This window comes from Lonchura striata, chromosome 9 (assembly GCF_046129695.1).
Source record: "Lonchura striata isolate bLonStr1 chromosome 9, bLonStr1.mat, whole genome shotgun sequence".
NCBI lineage: Eukaryota > Metazoa > Chordata > Aves > Passeriformes > Estrildidae > Lonchura > Lonchura striata.
Window position 1 is genome coordinate 26,321,665 of NC_134611.1, and position 24,119 is coordinate 26,345,783.

The window sequence follows — 24,119 nt, forward strand, 5'->3', positions numbered from 1 at the left end:
TTATGACAAGTTTATAGTGAAAGAGCAACACTTTTGGTGTTCTGTCTTTATTCTAATGCACTGTGCCATGGTTTTTATTATTTGTGTAGTTTTTGAGGAACACAGGAATTCTGAAGGTCTTAGCAGAGATGTAACCATGCTGAGTTTTAGCTTGGTTGTGGTTTAAAGGCTGAGACCAAGAGTTTAAGTGTACTCTATAGCAGTTTGTCTCTGCAGCAAAACTGCATCTCAAAAGGTGATCATCAGAGGTATGCACTTAGCACACCATAGTTATCAAATGGTGTGCAGTTCACTTGGACATTTCCATGTCTTTTTTTTTTTCTTTTTTTTTTTTCTTTTTTTTTTTTTTTTTCTAATCATGTTCCTGCATGATGTGAGTGCTTCAGCTAATCTTTGGATTCTGGACTGGTAGTTCAAACACCATTTTCCACCTGTTACAGGTAAGTTATTTGCACTATCTCCCTTGCTTTCCTGTGGAAACTGAGTTTCCCTGCTGTTCTGGAGTGATGTGGAAGGATGATTTGAGAACCTCCTGAGCTGAGAGTTGCATGGAAGGAGGATGAAGAGTATGGCAGGTGGAAGCTCCTGCATGCCCTGTGATGCAGTGTGATGATTGATGCAAAGACTGTCTCAGTTTGAGCAGATACCTGAAGAATATTCTCTTCTGCACCCACAGAAAGAGCTGCAAAGGAACAGAAATATTTCAGGGGAGCTTGGTTTTTGGCCAGGTTGCAGAAGGATAACCAGGATGCTATACCTCAGATGTGCAGAGGAGCTGTTTTTCATTCCTAAGCAATTAAGGTCACTTCAGCAGTGACTTGTTCTGACAGAGTCTTAAAACTCGTATGTAACTTTAGGAAAAATGGCAACAATGCTGATTGCTTTGGATTTACATTGACTGACACTTGAGGTAATTATCAGTCTCTTTATAAACAGTGGTACTTTAATCTCATTACAAGAGGATTTAGTGCCAAGCGTTTTGCCCCATGGTTAAATCCTTGAGATGCAGATGAGATGGTTGGCAGTGAAATTCTTTGCAGTAAAGCTTGCCATCTACTGGCACATTATCCACACTACCAGAAACATGGCCATACCTGCAGCTATTTCAGGAACTGGCACAACTGACTTAATATAAGAAATAACAAGAAAAAGACCGTTTTAGCTTTGGTTTTTTGCTCTTGGGTAAGATTATTTAAATTCATTGAAATGATCTTGTTAGTGTATTAATAATTGAGCTTATACAGCTAATAAGCAGTAAAAATGCATGATTTTGGCTGGTAAAGGCTTCTGAATGGTCAGAAACTACTGCAGTGATACAAAACAATTTTTATGATGTTAGAAATGCATGTCAATGACATTAGAGGGCCAAAATTGAATTAGGGAAAAGTTGTCATAAACTGGGCAGGGATTTTGAAATGGCCAAATCATTTTGGCACAGATAATCTGATTGCTAAACTATTGTTCCTCAGTAAGGCAGGTAATTTTGAAAAGCTCATCTGTATATCTTTCCTGACAATTTTGAGGGTTTTTTCCTAGATCCTGTTGGAATCAGAGATTTACTGGGTTCATGTCCATTTTTCAAAATATTCTTCTATGTTGATAAGATCAAAACAAAGTGAATTGATGATCAGATTCTGACAATTAGCAATCTCAGCCACTCAAAACCTCCAGAGAAATACTTTGCAATCTGGTTTGAGTTCTTTGTGTCAGAAATGTCTTTTAGCAAAGACTTGTTCTTTCAAGACACAACTCTTCCTACGAGTTGGTGAAATGTCATAATCAGTGGCCGCATTTAAAATCAAATTTCAATCACTGCTAATCATGCTGTTATGAACCAGGGTTCACTTGGCTGTGGCCATGCCTGCACTTTGTTAATCATCTCATTGTGCCTGAAGGCTGCTTGTAATTTGCAGTGCTGTTCTTCAGATATGCCTTCTGCCCCTGAAGGAGGACTCTGAGCTTCACAGAAACTCTCAACACTAACAACTTTGGAATCTTTTACATATGCTGCAGGATTTTCTGGCCTTCTTAACACAGTCTATTTTCTGGGGAAAAAAAAAAATCTATTATAAGATAGAGAACTTCTTGATACCCATATATTCACCATCACTGATGATTTTACTGCACTTTGAGCACTTTTTTCCTTTCCTTTTTTTAAACAGTTATTACTTTACACATTTGAATTAAAACTAGGAAGCTACACCAGCCAGTGCAGATAAAACAGTTCACAAGAAAACCTGACTATTTACTAAGCTATACATTTTTGGGGGAAAAAATGGGTAGCAAAAAACTCCTGGTCTATGAGTTGAGAGATTAAATTTTAAAAACATTATTTAGGAAAGAAGGATTGAATTGCAATAGTGAGGTGTTTGGCTCTATAAAAAAACTCCAACTTCAACATCAGAAAATGTGTTACCTGTGTGTTTGGTTTTGGTTTTTGTGGGTAGTTGTTTTTTTGGGTTTTTTTTGGTGGGGAGGGTTGTTTGTTTTAGTTCTGTTTTTTAAAATCTGTTGGAATGACATATATAATTGACATCTTGGTGGTGGTCAGTCAGTAAGGGAAGAAAAGAAAATTAGATCACAAATGAAGCAACGAGTGCTTCTCTTACTGCTGTTACTTCGGTCTGGGTTCTGTTGAATAAAAACCAGCATACAGCATTTGTTCACAGCTAAAGGCTTACATTGTGATCAAATCAGCTCACCAAAAAAGTCACAGGATAACATGATGGTAGCAAGGATTTAGGTAGCCCAGTGGCTGGAGTCAGAAGCATGAACCTTCAAGGCTCATGCTCATTACTTGTTTGAGACCTGCCCTTGGGATTTTAAAACATGAGTGTGAATCTGTGTCACTGAAATATCAAGCTCTGTTACTATACTGAGATCTTGAAATAATTATCATTTAACTGGAAATATTAAAATATTGCCCAAGGCATTTACTGCTGCATTGAGGAGCTGCGGCTTTGGTGTAACTAATCCTCTCTCCATTTATCTACAGTGCACTGTGACACAAAAAATACACAAAAATCACTCTGACATTAACTTCCCTGCAAAGACAGCCTTAGAAAGTTGTGGGTGTGCAGATAGATGTTCAATCTTGATGTATCATGAAGAACTGGGGAAGAAATAAGCACAGCTGCATAATTGGCAGGAACAGAGATTGGGATCAGGTGCCTTCATCTCTGCTGAAAGGCAGAGATGTCACTCCTGCATCAGCATTTGGCAGATGGGGAAAGAAAGGACAGGAAACTGTTCTGGATAAAACAGAGTCAGGTAAGGGGCCATCTTAGCCCTCAAAATAGCTTTTCCACATAAACAAATAATTTTGGTTTTTCCATAGTCTCAAACTTTCTAAGTATTACACTAATACAATTTTCCTCCTTCCCATCTCTCAGTACATTTGTATTACTATCTTAATTATTCACTGTGATGGGCAGTTTGTAGTTACTGTTGTGCTGTTTGTCCTTTGCATGTTTCCCCTCTGAAGAAATCACCAGCCCCCAGGCCCTACCTGCTCTATCCACAGCTGGAATCATTATTACTCAATCTGCTCCATGGAAAATCCTACTTTGGGAAGGGATGATCAAACTTTTGCCAAACAAACAAGCACTTGTTGTGTCTTCAAATACTGTGATCATAAAGAGTTAATCCTGAATCTTTAACTTCAACTGTGTGTCCAAAACATCCTAGCATGTTGTTATAGAAACCACTTTCAGGCTTGAGTCACGTTTATTACCATAGTAACCAGCACCACACACAGGCAGGAAAGAAAAAGGGCGGTTACACAAATATTCCACAGCTATCAAAAAAGCCAAATTTGGTTTTAGTACATTTGTAGCAGCAAAATCAAGGAAAGTAAATTAGCTTATTTTCTGAAGAAAAGGTGTGGTATATCAGTGTAAGAGTAGCAGTGGAATGGCATTAAAATTTTAAAACGTTGTTTAGGCAACATTATTTGTGATTGAAATTACAGAACTGGCTATTAAACCAATGTCTTCATTTCACTTGTCCCTAAACTTTCCTGTTCACACTGACATGCTGCTGGTCCCTGAGAATAAAGGCGGGTACTGCTGGCTGTCATTGTCCTTCACTGCCTTTTATCATCTGCGCCACCCCAGACTCCCTTACCCCATGAGCACTGCAGCAGCCCTTACAGCTGCCCCACTGCCTGCACTGAGCACCACTGCAATGGCACCAGCTGTCCCAAATAAACAAACAAAAATGAGGTAAATGTCTTCTTTAGTTCTCAATGTAAATAATTTTTGGCTTTCACTTTATTTGGCATCATACCCTAGTGTTTGTGCTGGGAACAGGAGGGGAATCAGGCCCAGGAGCTCAACAGGGTTCCTATACACTGAATTTGGAGGATTTTTGGTTCAACTGGACATCAAAGCACAGTGCTACTAGCAGTACAAGTAGACTGGTTTCTAATGAGAATGAAAGATGTTATGCTCTGCTTCTTTATGTTTAGCACTACAGCACTGCAGTTTAATGTGGTAGTGAACAGTGATCATCCTGCTTTTACTGTGCACAGATATTTTTGTTTGTCTAAGATGTAGAACAGTGGCTGATCAGGCCAGGAGGCAGTTGACATCCATTGCAGTAAATTATGTGGACACAGATGTAGAAACTGAACTGATTTCTGCTGTGCAATCCTTGTACACACTCTCTCTGAATGTAGCTCTCCCCTTTAAGAGTTTCATTATATTTGTTCTCATTTTTATCTTCTAAGTCTGCAGAAGAGAAGCAAAATCAATATAATGAGGTATTCCTTGTCCCTCTAGAAGTGCTGGTTGTTTGGGTTTTTTTTTTTCAGTTGAGGTCATGCAGCAGAATTTATTCTTAATAGTACAGAGCAGGACTCATCTATGTTGGGATGTAGGAGATAAATAGACAGGTGAGCAGCAACTGCAGTACATGGTAGTGGGAACCTGTGGGCCAGCTTCAAACTTACCTTTCTTTCAGATCTTCAGAGATAAAGAATATAGAAAAAATACTTTGCTCAAAATCTGAAGCAATTTTCTTTAGGTAATAAGCTTGATTCTTATAGGAAAGATTGGTGATTTTGTGGATTAAATGTCTTTATCCCAACGATTCAATCAATACTTTCCTGCCTGAACTTTTCTTAAGGCTTCATTAAAGCTGGGGACATCCTCAGCATGTAACTCAGGATACAGAGCCACAGGTGTAACAATCTCTCATGTGGGATGAAAGATTTTGCCAGAAATAAAGAAAGAAAACCTTAGTGGTTTAGTTACGCATGTGAATTTTATCTTACAGTGTTATCCTGGATTGTCTTTGGTGAGGTTTCTTGGCATGCCTAGATGAACTTGTTTGGATGGGTGGATTTGTGGTGCCTTTGTGAGGTGTTGTTCCTGCCTTGGTCCCTAAAGCCACAAGCATCTACATCGAGTCTTGTAAAACTAATGGAAGTGCAATCTGCTGTTTGTAAACCTGATTTCAGAACACACTGAGGGGTGCAAGTGCTGCTGGGGAGGAGGAAAGATGAAAGCAGTGCTTGCAGTTGGGAAGATACGATACCAGCTGTATTTGCAGCTGTGCTAGGAAGGAAGGCTGAAGTGTACATACACCTGGGAAGTGGATGCCTGGCAAAATAACAAAGGAGATGGTGCCAAAGCTAGAAAGGGTTGGAGGAAGACCAAAGCATGGTCTCCTTCTCTGCATGGGGGAGGATTTTCAGAAATACGGAGGGATTGACACAGCATAAAACTCAGTTTGTGAGTTGGGGTAAAATCCAGTTGCTCCTGCTCCTGTATGAATTCCAAATAGTGGAAAATACAGAGCAAAGGAGCAGTTTGTCTCTTGAAAAGGCCAAATCTCACCTTGAGAGACAGAAGGTCTCACAGCTTCTCTGGAGTCTGGAAAGAGTTTAAGGCATTTTTGTAAGACAGAGGCCTCCAGCTGCCACTGAACTCCTGGCTCCTCCTGAATTCAGCCTCAGGAAGGAGCTGAGGGCTTGGCTGAGCCAGGAATGCTGCCCCTCAAGCAGACCAGCTACTGCTGACTTGCAGGGCTGAGGTTTGGTTTAGGTGGAAATATGCAAGCAGCTGAGCTCCCTCTGTGCTCAACCACTAACACAGGAGAGAAAAGGCAGTCAGAAATGCTGCCAAATGCTGCTAAGAATCCCTCCAGTAGAGGGGCTAAAAACTGAGTACAAAATTGATTTCATGTCCAAATTCTGAGTCCATGTGTTGTTTGCATTTGAAAGGTATTACAAGACATCCTCTTCAGTCTCCTTTAGTAGTGGTTCTGCCATTCATTACTTCTTTCCTTTTTTTAATATGAAAAGAGCATGAAGCTGTGATTCTGGTACTACAGTGGCACATAAAGGTGCTGTGATTTTAAAATGTAGCCTCAAATGTTTGTAATGATGACCCACGTGTGATTTCTTTCTGTGAGTCATAACTGGATAAGCTTAAAGCCCTGATTGCTAGAAATGTATCATAGCAGACTAACACGAGGCAACTCTTAAGGTCTCTGTATGTAAAGGCAAGTTCTGATGTGTGCAGGTGTTGAGATTGCCTGCAGTAGGTTCTCAGTAACACAAATGAAAACTAGATGTTCCTGATGACATCAAACTGCAGCACAGCAAAATCATGATGCTGCTTCTCCTGTCTCCTCAGACTTTAAAAAAGTAATCAGCCCTGTGACATCAGCATTATGTGCACTGTACTTTAAATACCACAGGACTCAGAAGAAAGCTTCAGTGTGGCTAGAATGGGCAGTAAGTACAGAGAAAGCAAGGCCATGCTTTTCCAGCATGAACTTTGTAGAAGAGTTCACATTCCAGCCCTTTCTATTATGTGCTAAATTATTTTCAATAGAAATCACCTACAATTAGCTCTGCATGAACTAATTACCAACTGGGATTTCAAGACTGCTTGGGGAAAGCCACAGCTCCTGTGTTTTGGGACAGGCTGGAGTGTCAGGGGGAACTGGCACAACCCGAATTTCCTCAGCTGTCCTGCTGAGCCCCTGTGCTGAGGGCAGCTTTCCCTCAGAGCCAAGGCCATAACACATCATTGGATGTGATTGAGCTGCACAAGGTGCCCTCACTGACTTCACACAGGCAGAAATCAGTCCCAAGCCCAGCAGAAGGATATTATCATGTGAACTTCTGCAGAAGGATGGCCTTTTGAACAATAGTTCCAGTGACCCGTGAAAGTGAACACAGTCATAGCTCTGACACAAAATCTGTGGCAGCTTTCCTGGCCTGCAGACTGTGTTGTAGCATCCTAAAAACTCTACTGACTTGTAACAGAACAAGAATGGATTTGTTTCGTGGTTTTATCACTTTTTATTTCCAGAGCAGCCTCAAAAGCACTGAGGAGGAGTGACTGACCCAAAAGAAAAATAGGTATTGAAAATCCACTATATAATTAAGGATACCTTTACCTTAAACATTTTTAAGATGCTTCACTGTAGAAGTAAAATAAAACCAGAATATTCACCAGCGTCAGGGTATTCCCAGGAGCCTTCATTGGGGAATATGCTAAGAAATAAGCCTTCCATATTAGAAGAATATCACTAAAATTGTTAAAGCTTAATGTGATGGCATGCTTTAGAATAAAAACACCTGCCACTAGGGCATTATGTATCAGCTATAAGGGAAGAGGTATCCAGCAAGCCTTTATCAAAATTAGATCAGTACCATTTTTTGCCAGTAAAATGATGAAAAATTTTAAACCATGAATAAATGAATGAATATTTATTCACCACTAGCACTCAGTATAGTAATTTCTTGAAGGCTTTTTAAATTTCTATTTCCCCATCAATAATCTCCTTTGTTTTCTCTAATAAATGTATAGAAGAGGTAGATCTAGCTCCTCATCTCTCATTCCTTTCCTAGTTCTCCCTTCCCTGCCTTAGATTTTTTTTTCCCATGCATTCTCCTTTTCTTCCTCTGAGGCCTGATCCAAAGCAGACTTGTGTTTCCAGGGCAGGGATGGGAAATTACAGTAAGCTGGTGTGGCTGGTGAGTGAGCCTGCAGTAATTGTAGCCCCAGGACACGATGCCAGCAGTGGCACCAGCTCTGAGGGGTAGCACTGATGCCTCTGTGCTCTGCTGAAGTGCTCACACTCCTCAGGATGATCCAGAGGACAGTGATGCTGCTCTGGCCTGCTATTGCCCTGGATATGAGATTCAGCCATCCTGTTGCAGTGACAGGGGGTTTGTTTCACACAAACCTGCTCTAAAGGGAGAGCTCTGTTGTTGGTGCTGCTGTGGCTGGAGAGTGGAAAATAAGATCAGCAAGCAGGAGCAGGGAACTAAATCCTCCACAGCTTGACATCCGGGTACTTACACTATCTCAGAAAACTTAATAAAAAAACAAAAGGAATATCCAATTTTGGGTATACCACAATATAAATTTGGGTATACCATAATACCAGTCCAGATGCCAGCACATGTACATTATAGGGCAATGTCCTGCCCCACTTTATATTAAATTATGCTAAATAAATAAGGGAGATCTGTGTGACAGTAAGGGTCTGGCCAGGAAAAAAATTAAGCAAGATTTCATGGCAATAATGAATAAGTGATAAATATCTAGTGACTATCTTGCTGAGAGCATTTTTTTTCAGAGAGATCTATGATGGGGCTTGTTTTATGATCCCAAAGGGGATCACACATCATGGTGTGCTGAGAGGCTGCAGAACAGATTGGGAAGTAGTTCTCAGTACTTAATACCTAGGGATTCTCAAAAGCCATTTCCTCTTAGGATCGCATTTCCTTTGATCATTTGGGTTATTAATTATAGATACCTTGAACAGAACAAGGCACTGTTACTGTACTCCTCAAACAGTGTCTTGTTTAAAAGGAACAAAATATTGTACTTAATTAGGGGTTCAGCTGTGGTGTCTTCTCAAGGCACCTTGGTATTGATTTGACCATAGCCTACTGCAGCAAATATTATGCCATTAATAATAAAGGGAGCATGTAGACATAAAAGTGTAGGAAGGAAGTACCAAAATGTTTGTCATTCAGCTTGCCAGAGCAGTTGCAGTATAACCACCCAATATTGAATTTAGAATAAATGTTATATTCTGTGGTTCAGAAGTGTCTGCACTTAAGTGGAGATTTTTGTGCCATTTTCTTAATTGAATCAAGACCATGCTTCATCAAGTAAGTTCAGGCAGAAGCATTTGAAGCTTAATTTTCTCTCTGAATAAATTGGAAGCATATTGTTTCTGCCTTGACTCTTTGGATTAATTTTGCCTCTGTTCTATTTTTGTCTTACCTGTGCTTTGGTCATCATGATTAAACATATGAAATTAGCCATAAAATTAACCAGGTGAGCATCAATCTGCATATGTGCTTGTTCACTTTACTCTTAGCATGTGTTGATCCATCCTTGTAATCAAAAAATTGTATTAATTGACAAAGAGAGGTTTATTTCTGTATGTTCTGGTCTCATAAGAAGCTTTCACTAACATTTTCTTCATGCTGCAATCTTAGTGATGTGTGGCAGAGATATATTCAGGATTTCCTGAATTGCACTCAGAAAGCAGAGGGTTTCTCTCGCCAGCCATGTGGGTCACATTCCTGTGGGGTGGATATGCAGAGGCAGGGGCAGGTCTGTCAGCAGGTTACAAATCAGCACCTCCAGGCCCCTGCTCCTCCTGCCTCAGGGACCTGGAGAGGACTGGAATAAGGTCTCATGGAGCCCTGGAGCCTGTGCCACCTCACTTGGATGCTGGATGCCAAGATGGCCCTGCAGTTTGGGAGGTCCTGGAGAAAAGCCCCTCTCTGTGAGGAGGGGGCAGTGCCTGGCCACCAGCCCTGCTGTCCCCAGGGGCTCTGAGGCAAGAGGAATGTGCTTCAGATGGCTTCCCTCCCTAATTTCTTTAGGGAGAAGACAGCGATCGGTAGTAATGGAGGAGGAGAGGGGAGAAGATGCTCTTCCTGGAGAAGCAGTGCTTGTGTGACCTGCAGGGAACACCATGGATGCCCTACAGAGCAGTGTTGAGCTTCTGCTTTGCAAGGGATCAGCTTTAACTGCATTTTTCAGGTAAGATGTGGATTGTATGCATGCCAAGATAGTATAAAGTAAATTTTTTAGGTATTTTTTTATTACCTAGGTGTTCTTGTAACTACTAAGAATTTGAACTAGTATCAAAACTATATATGCTTTTCTAAAACAATCAAATTAACAAATCACAAAATAAAACCCATCAACCCTCCCCACATGGTTCCTGATGATTGGAATTCCTTCTCAAATCCACAGTAATTTTGTCAAATTGTTGAATCACAAAACTTAACTTGTCAAGTACAGCACTTTAGTATGTCCATACTATACCCAGTTAAGTAGTTGCTCAGAAGTTTAATTCAAGCAGAGAAATAGATACTAAACTTACCTGCTTGTGCTGGGATTTTTACCTGTTACCACAACATTTGGCATTTGTCAGACTGATTGTGATGCTTTCTTTCTAGGCTTCTCTCTTCTAATTTGTGGCCCAATAAAACAAAATTCTATTTTATTATTAGCAAAGGGAACTAAAGCTCCAGCTAACTCGATTTCTTTTTCCTGTGGCTGCCTTTCTTTTCTGGTTGCCCCCAAGAGGGATCCCAGTTGGAACGACATACTTGGGAGAAAGTGTAGCTGGAGAGTTCCAAGGCAGCATTTCACAGTAATTCAGCATCCCTGCTCCCCAGGAGATGGGCTGAGGTATCTCCCATAATGTACCTGAACTCATGGCAGTAAGAGGGATTGTTACCTAGGAACATCTGAATTTCAGGTACAGAGTCCGTAACTGCCAATCACCTTTGAGATGACTTTTGCCAGCCTTGGCTGAAGACTTTGTTGAATAAGCTTTTTATTGAAAACTCACTAGGAATGTGGTTTAGAAAAAGCAAAATCTTGTTTTCACTAGCCTGTAAATCTTCACAGTTCCTCAACAATTTTCATAACACTTTTCCTTTTTCTTGTCCGCATTGTCATGGCTGTTTCCTGCAGTGATTGAGTTTTCTTAACTGTCAGAACAATGTCAAGACAATGTGAAGACAGTGTCAAGGCAAATACAGAAGGGTGACAGTGTGAGGGAGGGAAAGAGAGAAGAACTGTCAGTACTCAGAGTGCTCTCTAGAGAAAATATTTCCACGATAAAACCATTGTCACCATGGGCTGAGCAAGAGAGAATAAAGTGGAGGTAATTAAGTTACTGCTCTAGGAACATGTCTGGATGACAACTTGGAGGTAAAGAAGAGTTTAGAAAAGCAGTTTGTGAGGATGTCTATTGTCCATTACTCTTGTCCCATGTCATCTCCTAGATGATGCTCCCTAATACCTATTTTCTCTTTCTAAGCTGTGTACCTCAGGGAGGAAAGATGTTGCATTGCCAGCTGAGGGGAGGGTGAAGGGTTTTCTCACTTGATGTGATTACCAGACACTTTATTAGGTGTCATGAGACAAGACCTGCTTGTGGATAGTCAGCACTGAAAGGTGTTGAGTGTCCTTCTCCCAAAGCAGTTCAGAGTTAAGGCACAGTTAACCTCCACAGTGTATTTTTTTTTTTTTTTCTGAAATATCCTTGGAAAGGTGACACATTGTCACAAGGATGAGCAAAATACAGAAGTGCAGATCACCTGGGGCTAAATTCTGGTACCAAAGCCCTGTACTACAGTACATCTCTACTGAAGGTCTGTGCAGAGTGAGGTGCTAACCTTTAGAATAGTTTTCAGGTTTTAAAATTAGGTGCTGGTCTTGCAGAAAAATCTGTGAATTTGGTCTTTGTGCATGTGCTGTTCCTTTCTCCTCTGCCTTAGAGATGGGGAGAATGAAAGGGTTTTCTACTATTTCTGTCCTTTTTCTGGACATCAGAATAACTGAATGTAAGAGGTTTTAGATGGACATTTGTCAAAATGTTGCAGTTCTGGAAAAACAAGCACCCTGTTGTCAATGATTTCTAAATAACATTATAAATCCCACTGGAGAGGTTTTAGAAAAACCAAATCATACACAGTTCCATAAACTCCACCAAATACTTCAGGGATTATATTTTCAGATAAAGGAATTAATTAAGTGTTAACTATTCAAAATTGAAAGGGCCGAGTATTTTCCATATATTGCATTTACATATTCATTATAATTTATTTTAAGGAGGTAATTTGAATAGTTAACAGGTTTTCTTACTTGTTGCATCTGAAATGACTGAAGCATAAAAATGCTTGCTTTTCTACCATTATCCTATTGCTGGTTTATGCTTATTTGCAATTCATGACAGCATTAACTATAAAAGCATCAAGCCTGGGTGACCCATTTAGATGAACTGCAGATTTTATCCCCAGCTGCAGCAGCAGTGCTCAAAGGAAGCTGCTTAAACTGATTGTAGCCTAGGTTATGTATCACTGAAGACTGACTTTCCCCCCTTGCCCAGTTAATGTTTTTTAACCTGAAAATAGTCTGCCATTTTGGATTGAGCATCAGCTGGAGAAGAGTTGATTCTTGCCTGGGGCTCAGGTGCCTCCTCCCATTAGTGTTCACACCTCAGCCATCACATGTCTCCAGTAATAGCTAGTAATAGCTGGATATCTCCAGTCCTCACACAGGAAGGGCAAGTGAGTGACCTGGTCCCTTCAAAAGAGGCAGCTAAGAGGGGTCAATGAAAGAAATGATATGTAAATTCTTACAGTCAGCAATGGAAATTGCACATACAAAAAGTGCCTCCATTTGTTATAAGAGTGAGTAAACAATAATACCATTTTTACAAAGGAAATGCCTGCCATATAACAGATCTCTCAGGCACAAGAAAAATCTGGAAAACTGCATGTATGTCCTCCTGCTAACACATAATACATTAATGTGTGTGTGTATAACATATGAAGGGAGAAACACAAGATCTAAATTTAGTAATTTGAACAGAGAGATCATTTGTATTGTGTTCACAGCTTTCTCACTGCAAGCAAGGTATTCACCTTGTCCTTCTCAGCTCAGCATTCTCACCTATACAACTGTCATGTGCTTCCTTACAGGCTCTGAGGCCCAATCTATTTATGTGTTGTAAAACATGCAAAATAACTCACAAGGAAAAAGCTGAAATTATTTTCATGGGATAAATTTTCTCTGCATATTTTCAAGGAAGAGAAAGAATCTAAAGGAAGTCTGTTCCTTCACACTTGTATGACTCTGCTGGGCATGACCACACATTTAAGGATAACTTTAAAGTCAGCAAATGTCTTTGTGAGAGTCTAAACTGATGTCTAAACTCAAACTCAAAGTACAAGTGTAAGTGCAGGGAGGACAAATGAGTTTTACAAAGTGAAATGCTGGACTGACCTTGAACATGAAAGTAGAGCCCTTGGTATTAGCACAGGAAAATGTTAGATTCTAAGACTTCACTTGAGAAGCAGAACTAATTAGAGAAGATTAACAGAAATGAGGCATGTAATAGCTGGAATAGGGCATGACTGCAGTTTAAAAGGCTAAATCACTGGACCTCTCATTGAGGTTTAAGAACACTAGACCTTTTTTAAAGGCAAGTGACAAGTTTTACAGATGTCCCTGTGGTAGCTGAACATTCTTTACAGAATTCAAGCTCTGTTCCGCACATAAGAGTTTCCTCTGTGTTAAGAGTGTTTTCATCCTTGATACCTGGATACATTTCTGAGCATGGGGCCTTATTCAGGGCCACATTCACTTTCCTACTACTTTGTAAGGAGTCCTGAAGAGATAATAGGTGAGTCTGCACTACACTGGTAACACAGTGGAGATTTATTCTTTGTTGTTGTTTTTGTTTGGTTTTTTTTGTTTGTATTTTATTTTTTTTTCCCCAAAAGGAGTCTGAAATATACATTGCAATCTTTTCCCTCATCCTTTCCACTTGGCAATTTTTCCTGTCACTAGCCAGCTTCCAACAAACTCTAACGACCTTTTATTACTGAATGGTAAAAAATGTGTCAGAGTTTGTGAGACAGCACTTCTGATACACTCCCTGAAGTGACTGCTTTGCCAGCACTGTAGTAATGGGCTCAGCTAAAATCCAAGTGGTTCACATGGAACAGAAAGCACTGGAAGGGACTATTGGTGATCATCTAGTCCAAGCCATTGCATCAATTAGAGCAGAAAGCTCAGCACCCATTGCCTATGACTACTTCTCGGAACTTTCTGTAATGATTTAGTGCAAATTTCTTATTTTTGGAAAGCCAAGTTTACTGTAAGCATGTGTAACTACATGCCTGTGGTAAATGAAAGTGTTGGTGCTCATCAGAGATTGCAGAAAAGAAGCAGTCACCCATGAAGACCCAGAATTTTTCAGGCTGATTCAGAGCACTTGCATAAAAGATGTGCAGGTTTAAAAGACAAGAAAACCCATCTCTCAGCTCTCTGGGTGTTTGCTGTTATGATAATAAAAGTAAGGAAAGGGTTCCCCTGTCTGTAGAAATGTTGGTACAATCTATCTGAAGCTGAAGCACAATTAAATAGCTTTGGCAGGTGTGTGAATGCCCTCAAGAACATGTTTTTATGTTAAGCCGAAGAAGAAATTGTGCAATTCAAGATGCACACACATTTGTGATTCTGCTTATCTCTTGCACAAAAATCTCAGTAAGTGTAGTAACAGTCTCCACTTGTTTCTAATAATATCGAAGAATGCCGTTTCCTCAAAGCTTAGTTTAAGAGCTGGAATATAACAAGCAGAGTAATTGATTGCCAGTCAATCAAAGTATCTCAAAATCTCAAATATCTCAAAAGACATCGCTCTCCATCACCTTGAAAAGAAACTACTCTTGATTACCTGGTTTCATAAGCAAAGCCAGCAAAGCCAAAAGCTGGTCCTCGCTGGACATAACTCAAAATGAATGGACTTGGGAAGTTAAATGAGAAAAAAACTGAAATCTGCTCAAGGCTCCTTGTGGAATAGCAGAATTACAGGCAACAGATGCCTGTGTGACTGCAGCAAAACCATTGCCAGCTCAGAGGTGCTGGCTGGGGATACAGGAGGGCCACTGTAGGGTATTTTCCTTGGTCGCTGCGCAGAGAGAACACTGACAGAGATCTGGGAACATAGCCTGCTTGAATCTGTGGGCAATTCCCCAAACAAAATGAAGAATGGAGTGTTTATGGCTTTAAGGATGTAGTAGAAGCACTGTAAAAACAGATCTGATTTTGTTCTGCTGTGTGCAGAACATTTCTCCTTTTTTTATTCCTTTCTATCATTTGTCAGATCATTAGGTCAGTCTGTTTGCTGGAAATATTTTTATATCCAGATCCTTCAAAGGGTTCAGTGCCAATCTTTCCTTCTGCTGTTTAATTCCGTTAAAGTTTTGCTGCAAACACCTCTCAGTCTTGTCACTTTGCTACTGAGGAAAATGGTGGCAATCCCAAGTTGCCCACTTCTTTTTTAGGAAACACAATATTCTTTGGAAATAGCCTTTTGTATGTGAAAATGGCAATTGATTTTAGTAACTTTAATCTTCTTGCACTTTTCCATGCACTCCAAAATGGGAAGATGTTAGACTAAATTGAATCAGACATTTAAGACATACTCATGAGAAAACGGATCGGATAGCTCTTGTTATATCAAACTGAGGGCATTTTTACAAGGATTGAGGCTTGCAAAATGTTCCGTATCATTAGTATTACAACCTGAATTACAAATGTCAGCTGTATTTAATAAGAGAGAAGGATGGGTTTAGTTAAAAAAACTGAATTGTTGAGTCCTACAAAATGATGGCCAGATTTTTGCTTTTTGCAGCTGCATTGCAGAAGCATTGCATTCTTCTCCAAATATATATACAGACAGGGATCAAAAAGGCTTGGATTATTATTCCACAAACACTTTTTTCATATTTTCCTACATTTTATGGTAGGAGTCAGTGGAGGCTGGCTTTCAGAATTCTTTTAAGGTTGAACAGAGAATAAAAGAGCTTACAAGGGCCTTGCATATTTCTCATCCCATTTAATAGCTCTGATGCAATCTTTGATACATCAGTATCATTCCCTGGCTTCTCCTCACTGGCATTACACATTTCTTTTGTTATGCTGCCTCTGTTTGCTTATTTCACAAGATTGGTGCCTTCTCTCTCTGTATCTTATTTATGGAATTATCAAAGGAAATTTAAAGGCTGTTGGAGAAGAGCAGGCACAGTTAGGATTTCTTTACACCGTGTCAGACCAATGTCATGTTTTTGCCTTTCTTACAGCCACCACAGCTGCACCCTTCCTGCAACAGGAAGGAGCTGATGCCCAAGGAGCAGCCAGGTGATGTGCATTAGTTCAGACACTCTCAGGGACTCTCTTTCCAGCTGTTGGGAGGGTGGTGAGTTACTCTCCAGGCTGTTCACTGCAGATAACAGAGCCTGATCTCTCAGCTGTGTGGACACTCACTGAGTTCAGACTCAGGGATGCTTTGCCATACCAGGAGTGGTACCACAGGTGCTTTGGAAGCACCTACAAATTGCCACAAAGCTTGACTAAACACCTCTGAAGCTACTGCTGTATACAGATGTCTTTTAAAGGCTACATTATTACAGTGAGAGTTTTGGGTTCCCTGCTATGAGTAATCTGTCAGTGCAGGTTACCTAAATTGCAGTTGCTTGGATCCTTGCAGACTGATGACTGTCTATCATTCTGCATGCTTGCTTTGGCTTCCTGTCAAATGATGTTGTTTTGAAACTCCTCTAGCTCACATTTGAAGAAGCAAAGTAATTTGTCACAGTCAAATCCGAGCTAGGGCCCTTCTTGTGGAAGAAAGATCTAATGAAGTGTTCTGTATCATCCTGTTGGAAACCCCAACAAGGGAGACTGGAACTGTCAAGGGAAGAGTGTGGCCAATGTATGCTGCCTCTCATGCTGCCTATAGCTTCCCCTGGCAGTCTGGATGTGAATTGGAGCATCTCTGGCCTTTATTTCAGAGGACAGTCAGCCTTTGGTAGCACCACAGTACAGGAACGTAGTTGTACCTCTCAGAAACCTCAGCAAAGGAGCTGTCAGGCCATTGTGTCCATGGCTGAGCTCTAAGGGAGGGGTACAAAGTTTTTTGTTTGTTTACTCACAGCCTTGATCTCAATCACTGTGATTGAATGCACTTTGAAGGAACGTGTCCTGTCTGCAAAGCCCCTGACTAATGCAGATAAAGATGCTTTGTCTGTCTCATTATTCAAGGAAAAGTTTAAGGGACTAGGCTGCCAGTATGCTCAGCCTTGGGCAGGCAAGCTAGAGCAGTAAAAAGAAGCAAGGAGTTTCTCCCCTTGCCTGCCAGCATCCTCCCAGGCCACAATTATTCAGGCACAGCATTTCCCAGCACAGAAGGATGCACCAGGCAAGTGCCCTGATCCTTAGCTGCTGGAAAGGGGACACTGTAATGGGTTAGCAGCCCATGTCCCTTTTCTACCCACAGAAATATTTAGCCCTTGAAATATTCTGATTTCTGTCCCTGCTGATAAGATTCCAGGCAGGCAGAAGCTGCCCTAACCCTGAAGTTGCAGCAGCCTTGCTTTGTTGATGCCTGGAGAGGGACATTTTGCTGGGCCTGGAGGAGCCCTGCAGAGCTGCAGTGGCAGCTGCGTGGTGCCTGCCCAGAGGCCCTGTCAGCTGCAGTCTTTGTCAAAAGATGAAAGCAGCTTCCTGTTGACCCATTTTATGGGTGAGTAAGATATGATCAATATGAGGTAAAGATAAGAATCTCATTGGAAAAGGGTTTATCTGGGCTGTTGGGTTTTTTTGCTGTTTGCTGGTGTGAGAGGGCTTTCATATAATATAGCTCTGGTAATGGCTGGGGAAATAGAGAAGTATAGTGAGAACTGACAAAAACGTGTCAGTCCCTAAAACCAACAAAGTAATCTGTGGAATCAATCTGGGAAATAATATGTATCACTTATCTCCTTGCTCCAGATGAGTAAATTAGTTTTAAAGGCTTCCCTTAGAAAATGTAAATATCAGGACCATTTTTGGGCCACCACAAAGAAAAATGGAATACTCAAGTTTACCTAGAGACTGAGACATTGTCTAAAAGATTTTTTTAATGTTGGAATATGAATTATAAAAACAAACCCAAAAGTAGAAGTATCCCTGGGAGGTCTATGGCTGCAAACCCCTGTAGGCAGAATCAAAGGCACTTAGGTTGCTATTTCTCTAATTTACAAGAGAAAGTTCAGTGACATGGACAAAGACACATTTATTTATTTATTGCTTTGTAGCTGGCTAGATACATACATACATACATACATATATATATATATATATATATATATATATTTAAACCTTGATATTCTGTAATTTTGCTGCCATCAAAATAAAATGTTAAACTTCTCTTAGATGAAGCAGAACTCCTACTCCAGTGTTAATTTGTTTCACTATATCCAGAATAGCCAATTAGAAGAGTTTCCTAGGAATCTACTGCTATTTGATTTTGTGCAGTAAGTTCCAGTCTTGTGTTGCTTTTTTATATGAAGTGAGAAGCTGACAGGTTCAGCATGCAATCCATGTTTTCTATTCCTTTTCAGGTTTCTGATAATGAAAGTTTTTATATTGATAATCCATTCGTTAGCTATATTTTCTTGCATCACACTATCAACATATCAAGTAAAAATACAAGTGATTTCACTCCAAAAGCCAGAAATCAAACTACATGATCTCTAGCATGGGGGTACTTTCTGTTCTCATTTTAATCAGTGCCTTCAGTAGCCAAAGTACTTATTTTAAGTCTAGGGTACCAAAAAATAAGAGGTCTTGCTGTCTCAAAGAATGGGAGTAAACTGTTTTCTCATTGAAATTTAGGCAACAATTCTGGTTTTGCTGCAACACGGGGGTCTGAGTTCAGGGCTGTCTTTGTTTTGCACAGCACATAATCCCCAGTTGTGCAGAAGGGAAGGGAGCCATCTGCTCACCCTGCCCCAGAGCTGTTCCTGAGCTGCCCCGGAGCCTCAGTGCCACCACAGCCCTTGGGACAAGTCCCCACCTGTCCGTCTCTGGGGCTCTGTCCCCTGAGACCTTCACAGATCCCCCAGGGTGGTGCTGACTGCCCCTGGTCTGTGCAACACCAGCTGTGAGACAGCAGTCTAGACAATCTCTGGCAGATATCTAACCCATTCATTTAAAAGTTCTGATATAGTGTCTTAATTATCCTTCAGTTGGGGAAGTTCACACGAATCTTCCCTGATGTACATGGAATCTATTATTTTCCAGAGCCTGCCCTTCTAGAGGTGACAGGGAGCAACTATCTCATCACTGTCCTTGATTGCCATTCTCTTTTGTGGAGGTAAGACTGTAATCATGTCTTCCCTCAGGCTTCTCTTCCTGTGACCCTTTCTCAGAGGACACATCTTTATAAATGTCTCCCTATTTTTGCTGTCCCTTTCCAGCATTTTCCTAATTGCCTCTCTTTTGCTCACAGCAGCACTCAAACCTGGATACAGCCAGTACTGAACAGTGGTTTGATTGCTCTCCTGTGTCTTACAAGTCATTTTACTGTCAACACAAAACAGCAAAATATTTGCCTTTCCCTGTAACTTTTCAGTGAGGAAGTGCCCAATCTGGCCATCAAAATTTGAGCACTCTCTAAACAGCACTGGGTTGTTTAGTTTTTTGGTGTTTTTTTTGTTTTTTTTTTTTCCTGAGCTTTCTCCAACAGAGAAGAAAAGTTGTAGAGATTTGCACAAGGAAAAGACTCCCTAGTGCTTAAGGTTTGTCGAAGTAACAGGGAGAACAAAAAACTGTGGGGAGAGAGAGAGATGGACAAACTTTGTGTGGGCACACCTTTGAAAAGTTTATCTATTAAAACACTAGGTTTGTATCCTCTGATTGTATTAAATTAACTTTCCATCCTCAGTTTCTCCAGTCCATTATCATGGATACAGGATAACACAAACCAGTCTTTCAAGATCTGTGTGAGGTCTCTGCTTCTGGTTAAGCACGAATGATAAAACACCTTTTTGCACAACCTCCTTTCTTGCCCCTCAGACTCTTTCCTAATAGGTCATTAGTCACAAACAACCTGCTTACAGAATTGATCTGTGTCCTTGCTGCAGAATTCCCTTTTGATCCTGTGACTGTGAATAAATCATTCAATGGCTTGTCCTGTATTGCTAAAATCACTGTCATTTGAGGGGTAAATTTTGGAAGAAGCTGATATCTTGCACTGTAATTTCTGAATGATGAAATGGGATGTGAAAGAATGTTTAATCTCCAGAGTTTCTCAGTGGTGACAGTTCCCAAGTTAGAGAGCACACAGCAGAGAGGGGTCTGTAACCTGTTATCCTTTGCTCTTGGAATTGTAGGTGTAGCACCCTAAGGATGCCTTGTAAGAATTTGAAATGAGTGGCTCAAGTACAGTTGGGGCTGGGATGTTCTTAATGTCACTTTTACACATTTATCTTGCAGAAGTTACTGCCTTTTCCTTAAGTTACAGGGTTACTAGTTTTCATTCTTAAGATTTAGTTTCATTCCAGAGATGGAGTGTTATTCATAATAAAATATATATATGAAAAGGGAAAAAAAAACCCACCCAGCACAACTGTGTCTAGAAGCTGCTGCGTTTAACTTACTGGAGATGATGGCAGACATCTGAAGGATGTTTCATTTTTGCTGTGCTCCAGATGCCATGTGTGACATTCAGGAGGGAGGCAGGGCTGCAGGGCTGCTGGCGCTCAGAGTGCTGAGTGCAGCTCTGACAGGCTCAGCTCCAGCGAGGGCTAATGAGGAGCTGCCGAATGGGCTGTGAACTCATCAAACCACACTAACAAGACATTGCTGGAAAGCTCCTTACATCAGCCGAGTGTGCATGAGGGATGAGCAGTGTGAGCAAAACCACAAATCTCTTTATAAGCAGAGCTTTATGCCTAACACAGTAATTAAGCAGTAATTAGAAGTTTTGTGAGTAATGGGAATAGTTGTGTGAAATTAAGAGTTCTTGTCCGCGGGGAAAAATTGCACGTCTCAGAGGGGTAGAAAAATGCTGCTAGTAAAGCTCAGATATTTTTCTCACATTAACAGCAATCCCAAATGAATTTCCATTCTTAATTTATGAACATTTGAACAATTAATGAAGCATTGATTTTGAAGTAAATAATATATTTTTTCAGCTCTGCTGAAAGGTCACTAAAATGGAGAAAAATAGAATCATAGAATAGTTTGGGTTAGAAAGGACCTTAAAGATCATCAAATTTGAGCACCCCTACTGTGGGCAGGGCCTTGAACCCTTTCAGAGATGGAGCATCCACAGCTTATATGGGCAATAGTTTTGACCTTAAAATATTATTTGTCTGTATTTTTCCCAAAAGAAACAATTCTGCAGTAGTGCTAGGTAATCCATTGTAAAACTTGTTTTAAAAAATCAGTACTTGAATGTTAAATGAAAAGATTTTGAACTTGGCTTCAGACAGAATCACTTCCAAATCTGATGTGTAAATATACCTGTATTTATCAGAATTTCTTTTCCTCTATTTCATAAGCAACTCCCTGGCCACAGTTTCATGCTTGTAATTCCTATTTGACTAGCAATGAGTCATCAGTGTTATTCTGGACTTGGGACATGCTTCCTGTCACCTGTTGTACATAATGATTCTTGGTCCCTCCTCACACAGAGCTGGGCATCTCTGGATACCCCCAGATTAATTTTCTGTGAGTAGTTCATTTGGTATGATTTGTAGAAACAAATGATGTTCACAAAATTCCAAACCTAACTTGTATTGAATGCTTGCATATGGAGTTCATGGCTTCTAAATACTATTTATTTAGAAGGTATGGTCCTGAGCCTGATTCTGGTTCCCAATGAAGTTGCTGCATCCCGGGATATCAATTTGTGGCAACAGTCACAGTTCTACTTGAGAAAGTTCTCCAAGACTGAAAAGCCCCTTGCTTGAGATTGGCCATATGGCCATACCCAGAGAACACCCGTGCCATATCTGAGATGTCATGGCAGTTAAGTGGGCTAAAGACTTTTCCATTTCATAAAATGACACGCAATTACTTTCCTTGCCTTTGGCATCCTACATTGAGCAAAGCTCACCAAAGGTGAAAGTCAAAACTTGTATTTATCTTCTTTCTTTAAACCGAGTCCTGAGGGCTTTTTTCTTGTTTTCATTCTAGCAATGGTTTCTTTCTGCATTATGTTCTTAATGTGACCTTCTTAATTTATAAGAACTTAACTTTTAATTCCTGTTCCCAAAGCTTTTATATTTTGTTCTGATTTGCTTGCCTCATGGAAAAATGAAATTTTCTCAACTAACACTACTACTACTACTTTCCTTTACTTAGTAGACTTTGTCTTAGAGACTTTCTGGTTGTTCCTCCTACCAGGTGTAGACTTTGAAAACTGCTTTGTGAAAGTTAAAGGTCCAGTCTCTCTCTTATTTTTTTTTTAGGGTATGTCCTGTTGTGAGTTAATTTAGAAAAAGCATTTTGGTTTCCCTGATTCACATCAGTACATCCCCAAAAAGAAAATTACTAGCATAAAATGATGTTTCTATGACATTCTGTATTTTTCTTATATTTTCAAGTGGGTTTTTTTTCAGTGCTCGTTGATTCAACTGCATCTGTTTGCTTTTTAGTCTTTAATTTATGTTGTGCTGTAAACTATCCAAGTAACAATTTGAGTGATGCAGCAACAGAAGGTGACCCAGATTACAAAACACCGAATGCTAATGCCAAGTCTTCTTGTTTAATGGCAGCTGCTCAAAGCTTTGTGTTATTGCTATTCACATGCATCAGACACAAATCAAACAGCCTCCTCAGGCACACATCCTGCAGATCTTCATTTTAAACATGTTCAAGAGCTGCTGCTTTTCACACACACACAGCAGCCTCACCAGCTGAGGCCATTTAGCCTCCTTGGCTTGTATTTACACTCAGCCATCTGACACAATTATCAAGGAAACCCATTGTGATTTCCTCTATCTTGCACACTTCTGTTTATGTGGAAGTTTGCCGAGAACATTTTTTCTCTATAAAAGTAGTTAGACTTTCATGCTCCCTAATAATGGACATATTTTACAACACCAAATACCCCACAATTATTTAATAACTGCTTTCTCTAGAGGCTGTAGTTTAAAAAGTGTATATAATAAAGCAATACTACTGGAAAATGTAACATTAACATTTTAAGCAGAGGATAAATTAGTCTAAATTTAAATCAGAAAGGTTTAGATTTACTGAATGAGTGGTATCAATAAACAGACTTTAAAGTATAGGTACAGTTTTAACAAAGTAATTTATTACTGTACATTGAATATGTGAAGAAACAAAATGCTTTTGTTCCTTATTTTAAAAATTTAAAAAGTCAAAGTCGAGTTCATACGACTTAGTTTCATGGACCAAATTTTTTTGGCATCTCCATCAAATTTTTAAAGCCTTCTGACAACACAAGCTTTTTGCTAGAAGTGCATTCTAACCATCTCCCCAGAGGACATGTCAGAACAATAAGAAAAAGTGCAAATCTTACTTTTTAAATGGATGAGCAGCACAAAACTGAGGTAGAAGCTGAGTAGAGAGTTAATTCTTGAATGAGCCATATTCATCTTGATAGGACATCCTCTGCCGAGTTGCCTGTTGTCCAAAGGGCTGGTGCTGATCCTCACTGCTTTCTCCTCATGGCTGAAGCTAAGGGCACACCCGGGGCACCCGGCCCCCTACGAGCCATCTCTGCCCGTGCCCCTCCTCAGCCTGCTCCCCGCAAACCTGCAGCCTTCGGTTCGAAAGGCACTTGTGCTTGTCACGGTTTTACTTCGGCAGGTCCGAGTGATTCTTCAAACCCGGTGCAGATTTGTGTGGGAGCTGGACTGGAGTCTCTCCCCGGCCCTGCTGGGGGATGAATGGTGCGCTCTGCCTGCCCTGCCTGCCATGCCCTGCCTGTTCTGCCCTGCCCTGCCATGCCATGCCATGCCATGCTCTGCCTGCCCTGCCTGCCATGCCCTGCCTGTTCTGCCCTGCCCTGCCATGCCATGCCATGCCCTGCCTGCCCTGCCCTGCCCTGCCCTGCCCTGCCCTGCCTGCTCTGCTCTGCCCTGCCCTGCCCTGCCTGCCATGCCCTGCCCTGCTCTGCTCTGCCCTGCCTGCCATGCCCTGCCTGCCCTGCCTGCCATGCCCTGCCTGCCCTGCCTGCTCTGCCCTGCCCTGCCCTGCCTGCCCTGCCCTGCCCTGCCCTGCCTGCCCTGCCCTGCCCTGCCTGCT

General features: G+C 40.8%; 1 protein-coding gene across 1 annotated transcript in view; it reads right to left on the bottom strand.

The window, feature by feature from the left end:
• The window catches only part of CRB1 (crumbs cell polarity complex component 1), a 92,435-nt gene extending 68,669 nt beyond the window's left edge, over positions 1 to 23,766 (bottom strand). The window contains exon 1 of the mRNA XM_031505516.2: positions 23,392 to 23,766. Within this exon, the coding sequence (XP_031361376.2) occupies positions 23,392 to 23,467 (76 nt within the window). The 5' untranslated portion in view covers positions 23,468 to 23,766. The remainder of the gene's footprint in view (positions 1 to 23,391) is intronic.
• Positions 23,767 to 24,119: the final 353 nt, after the last annotated feature.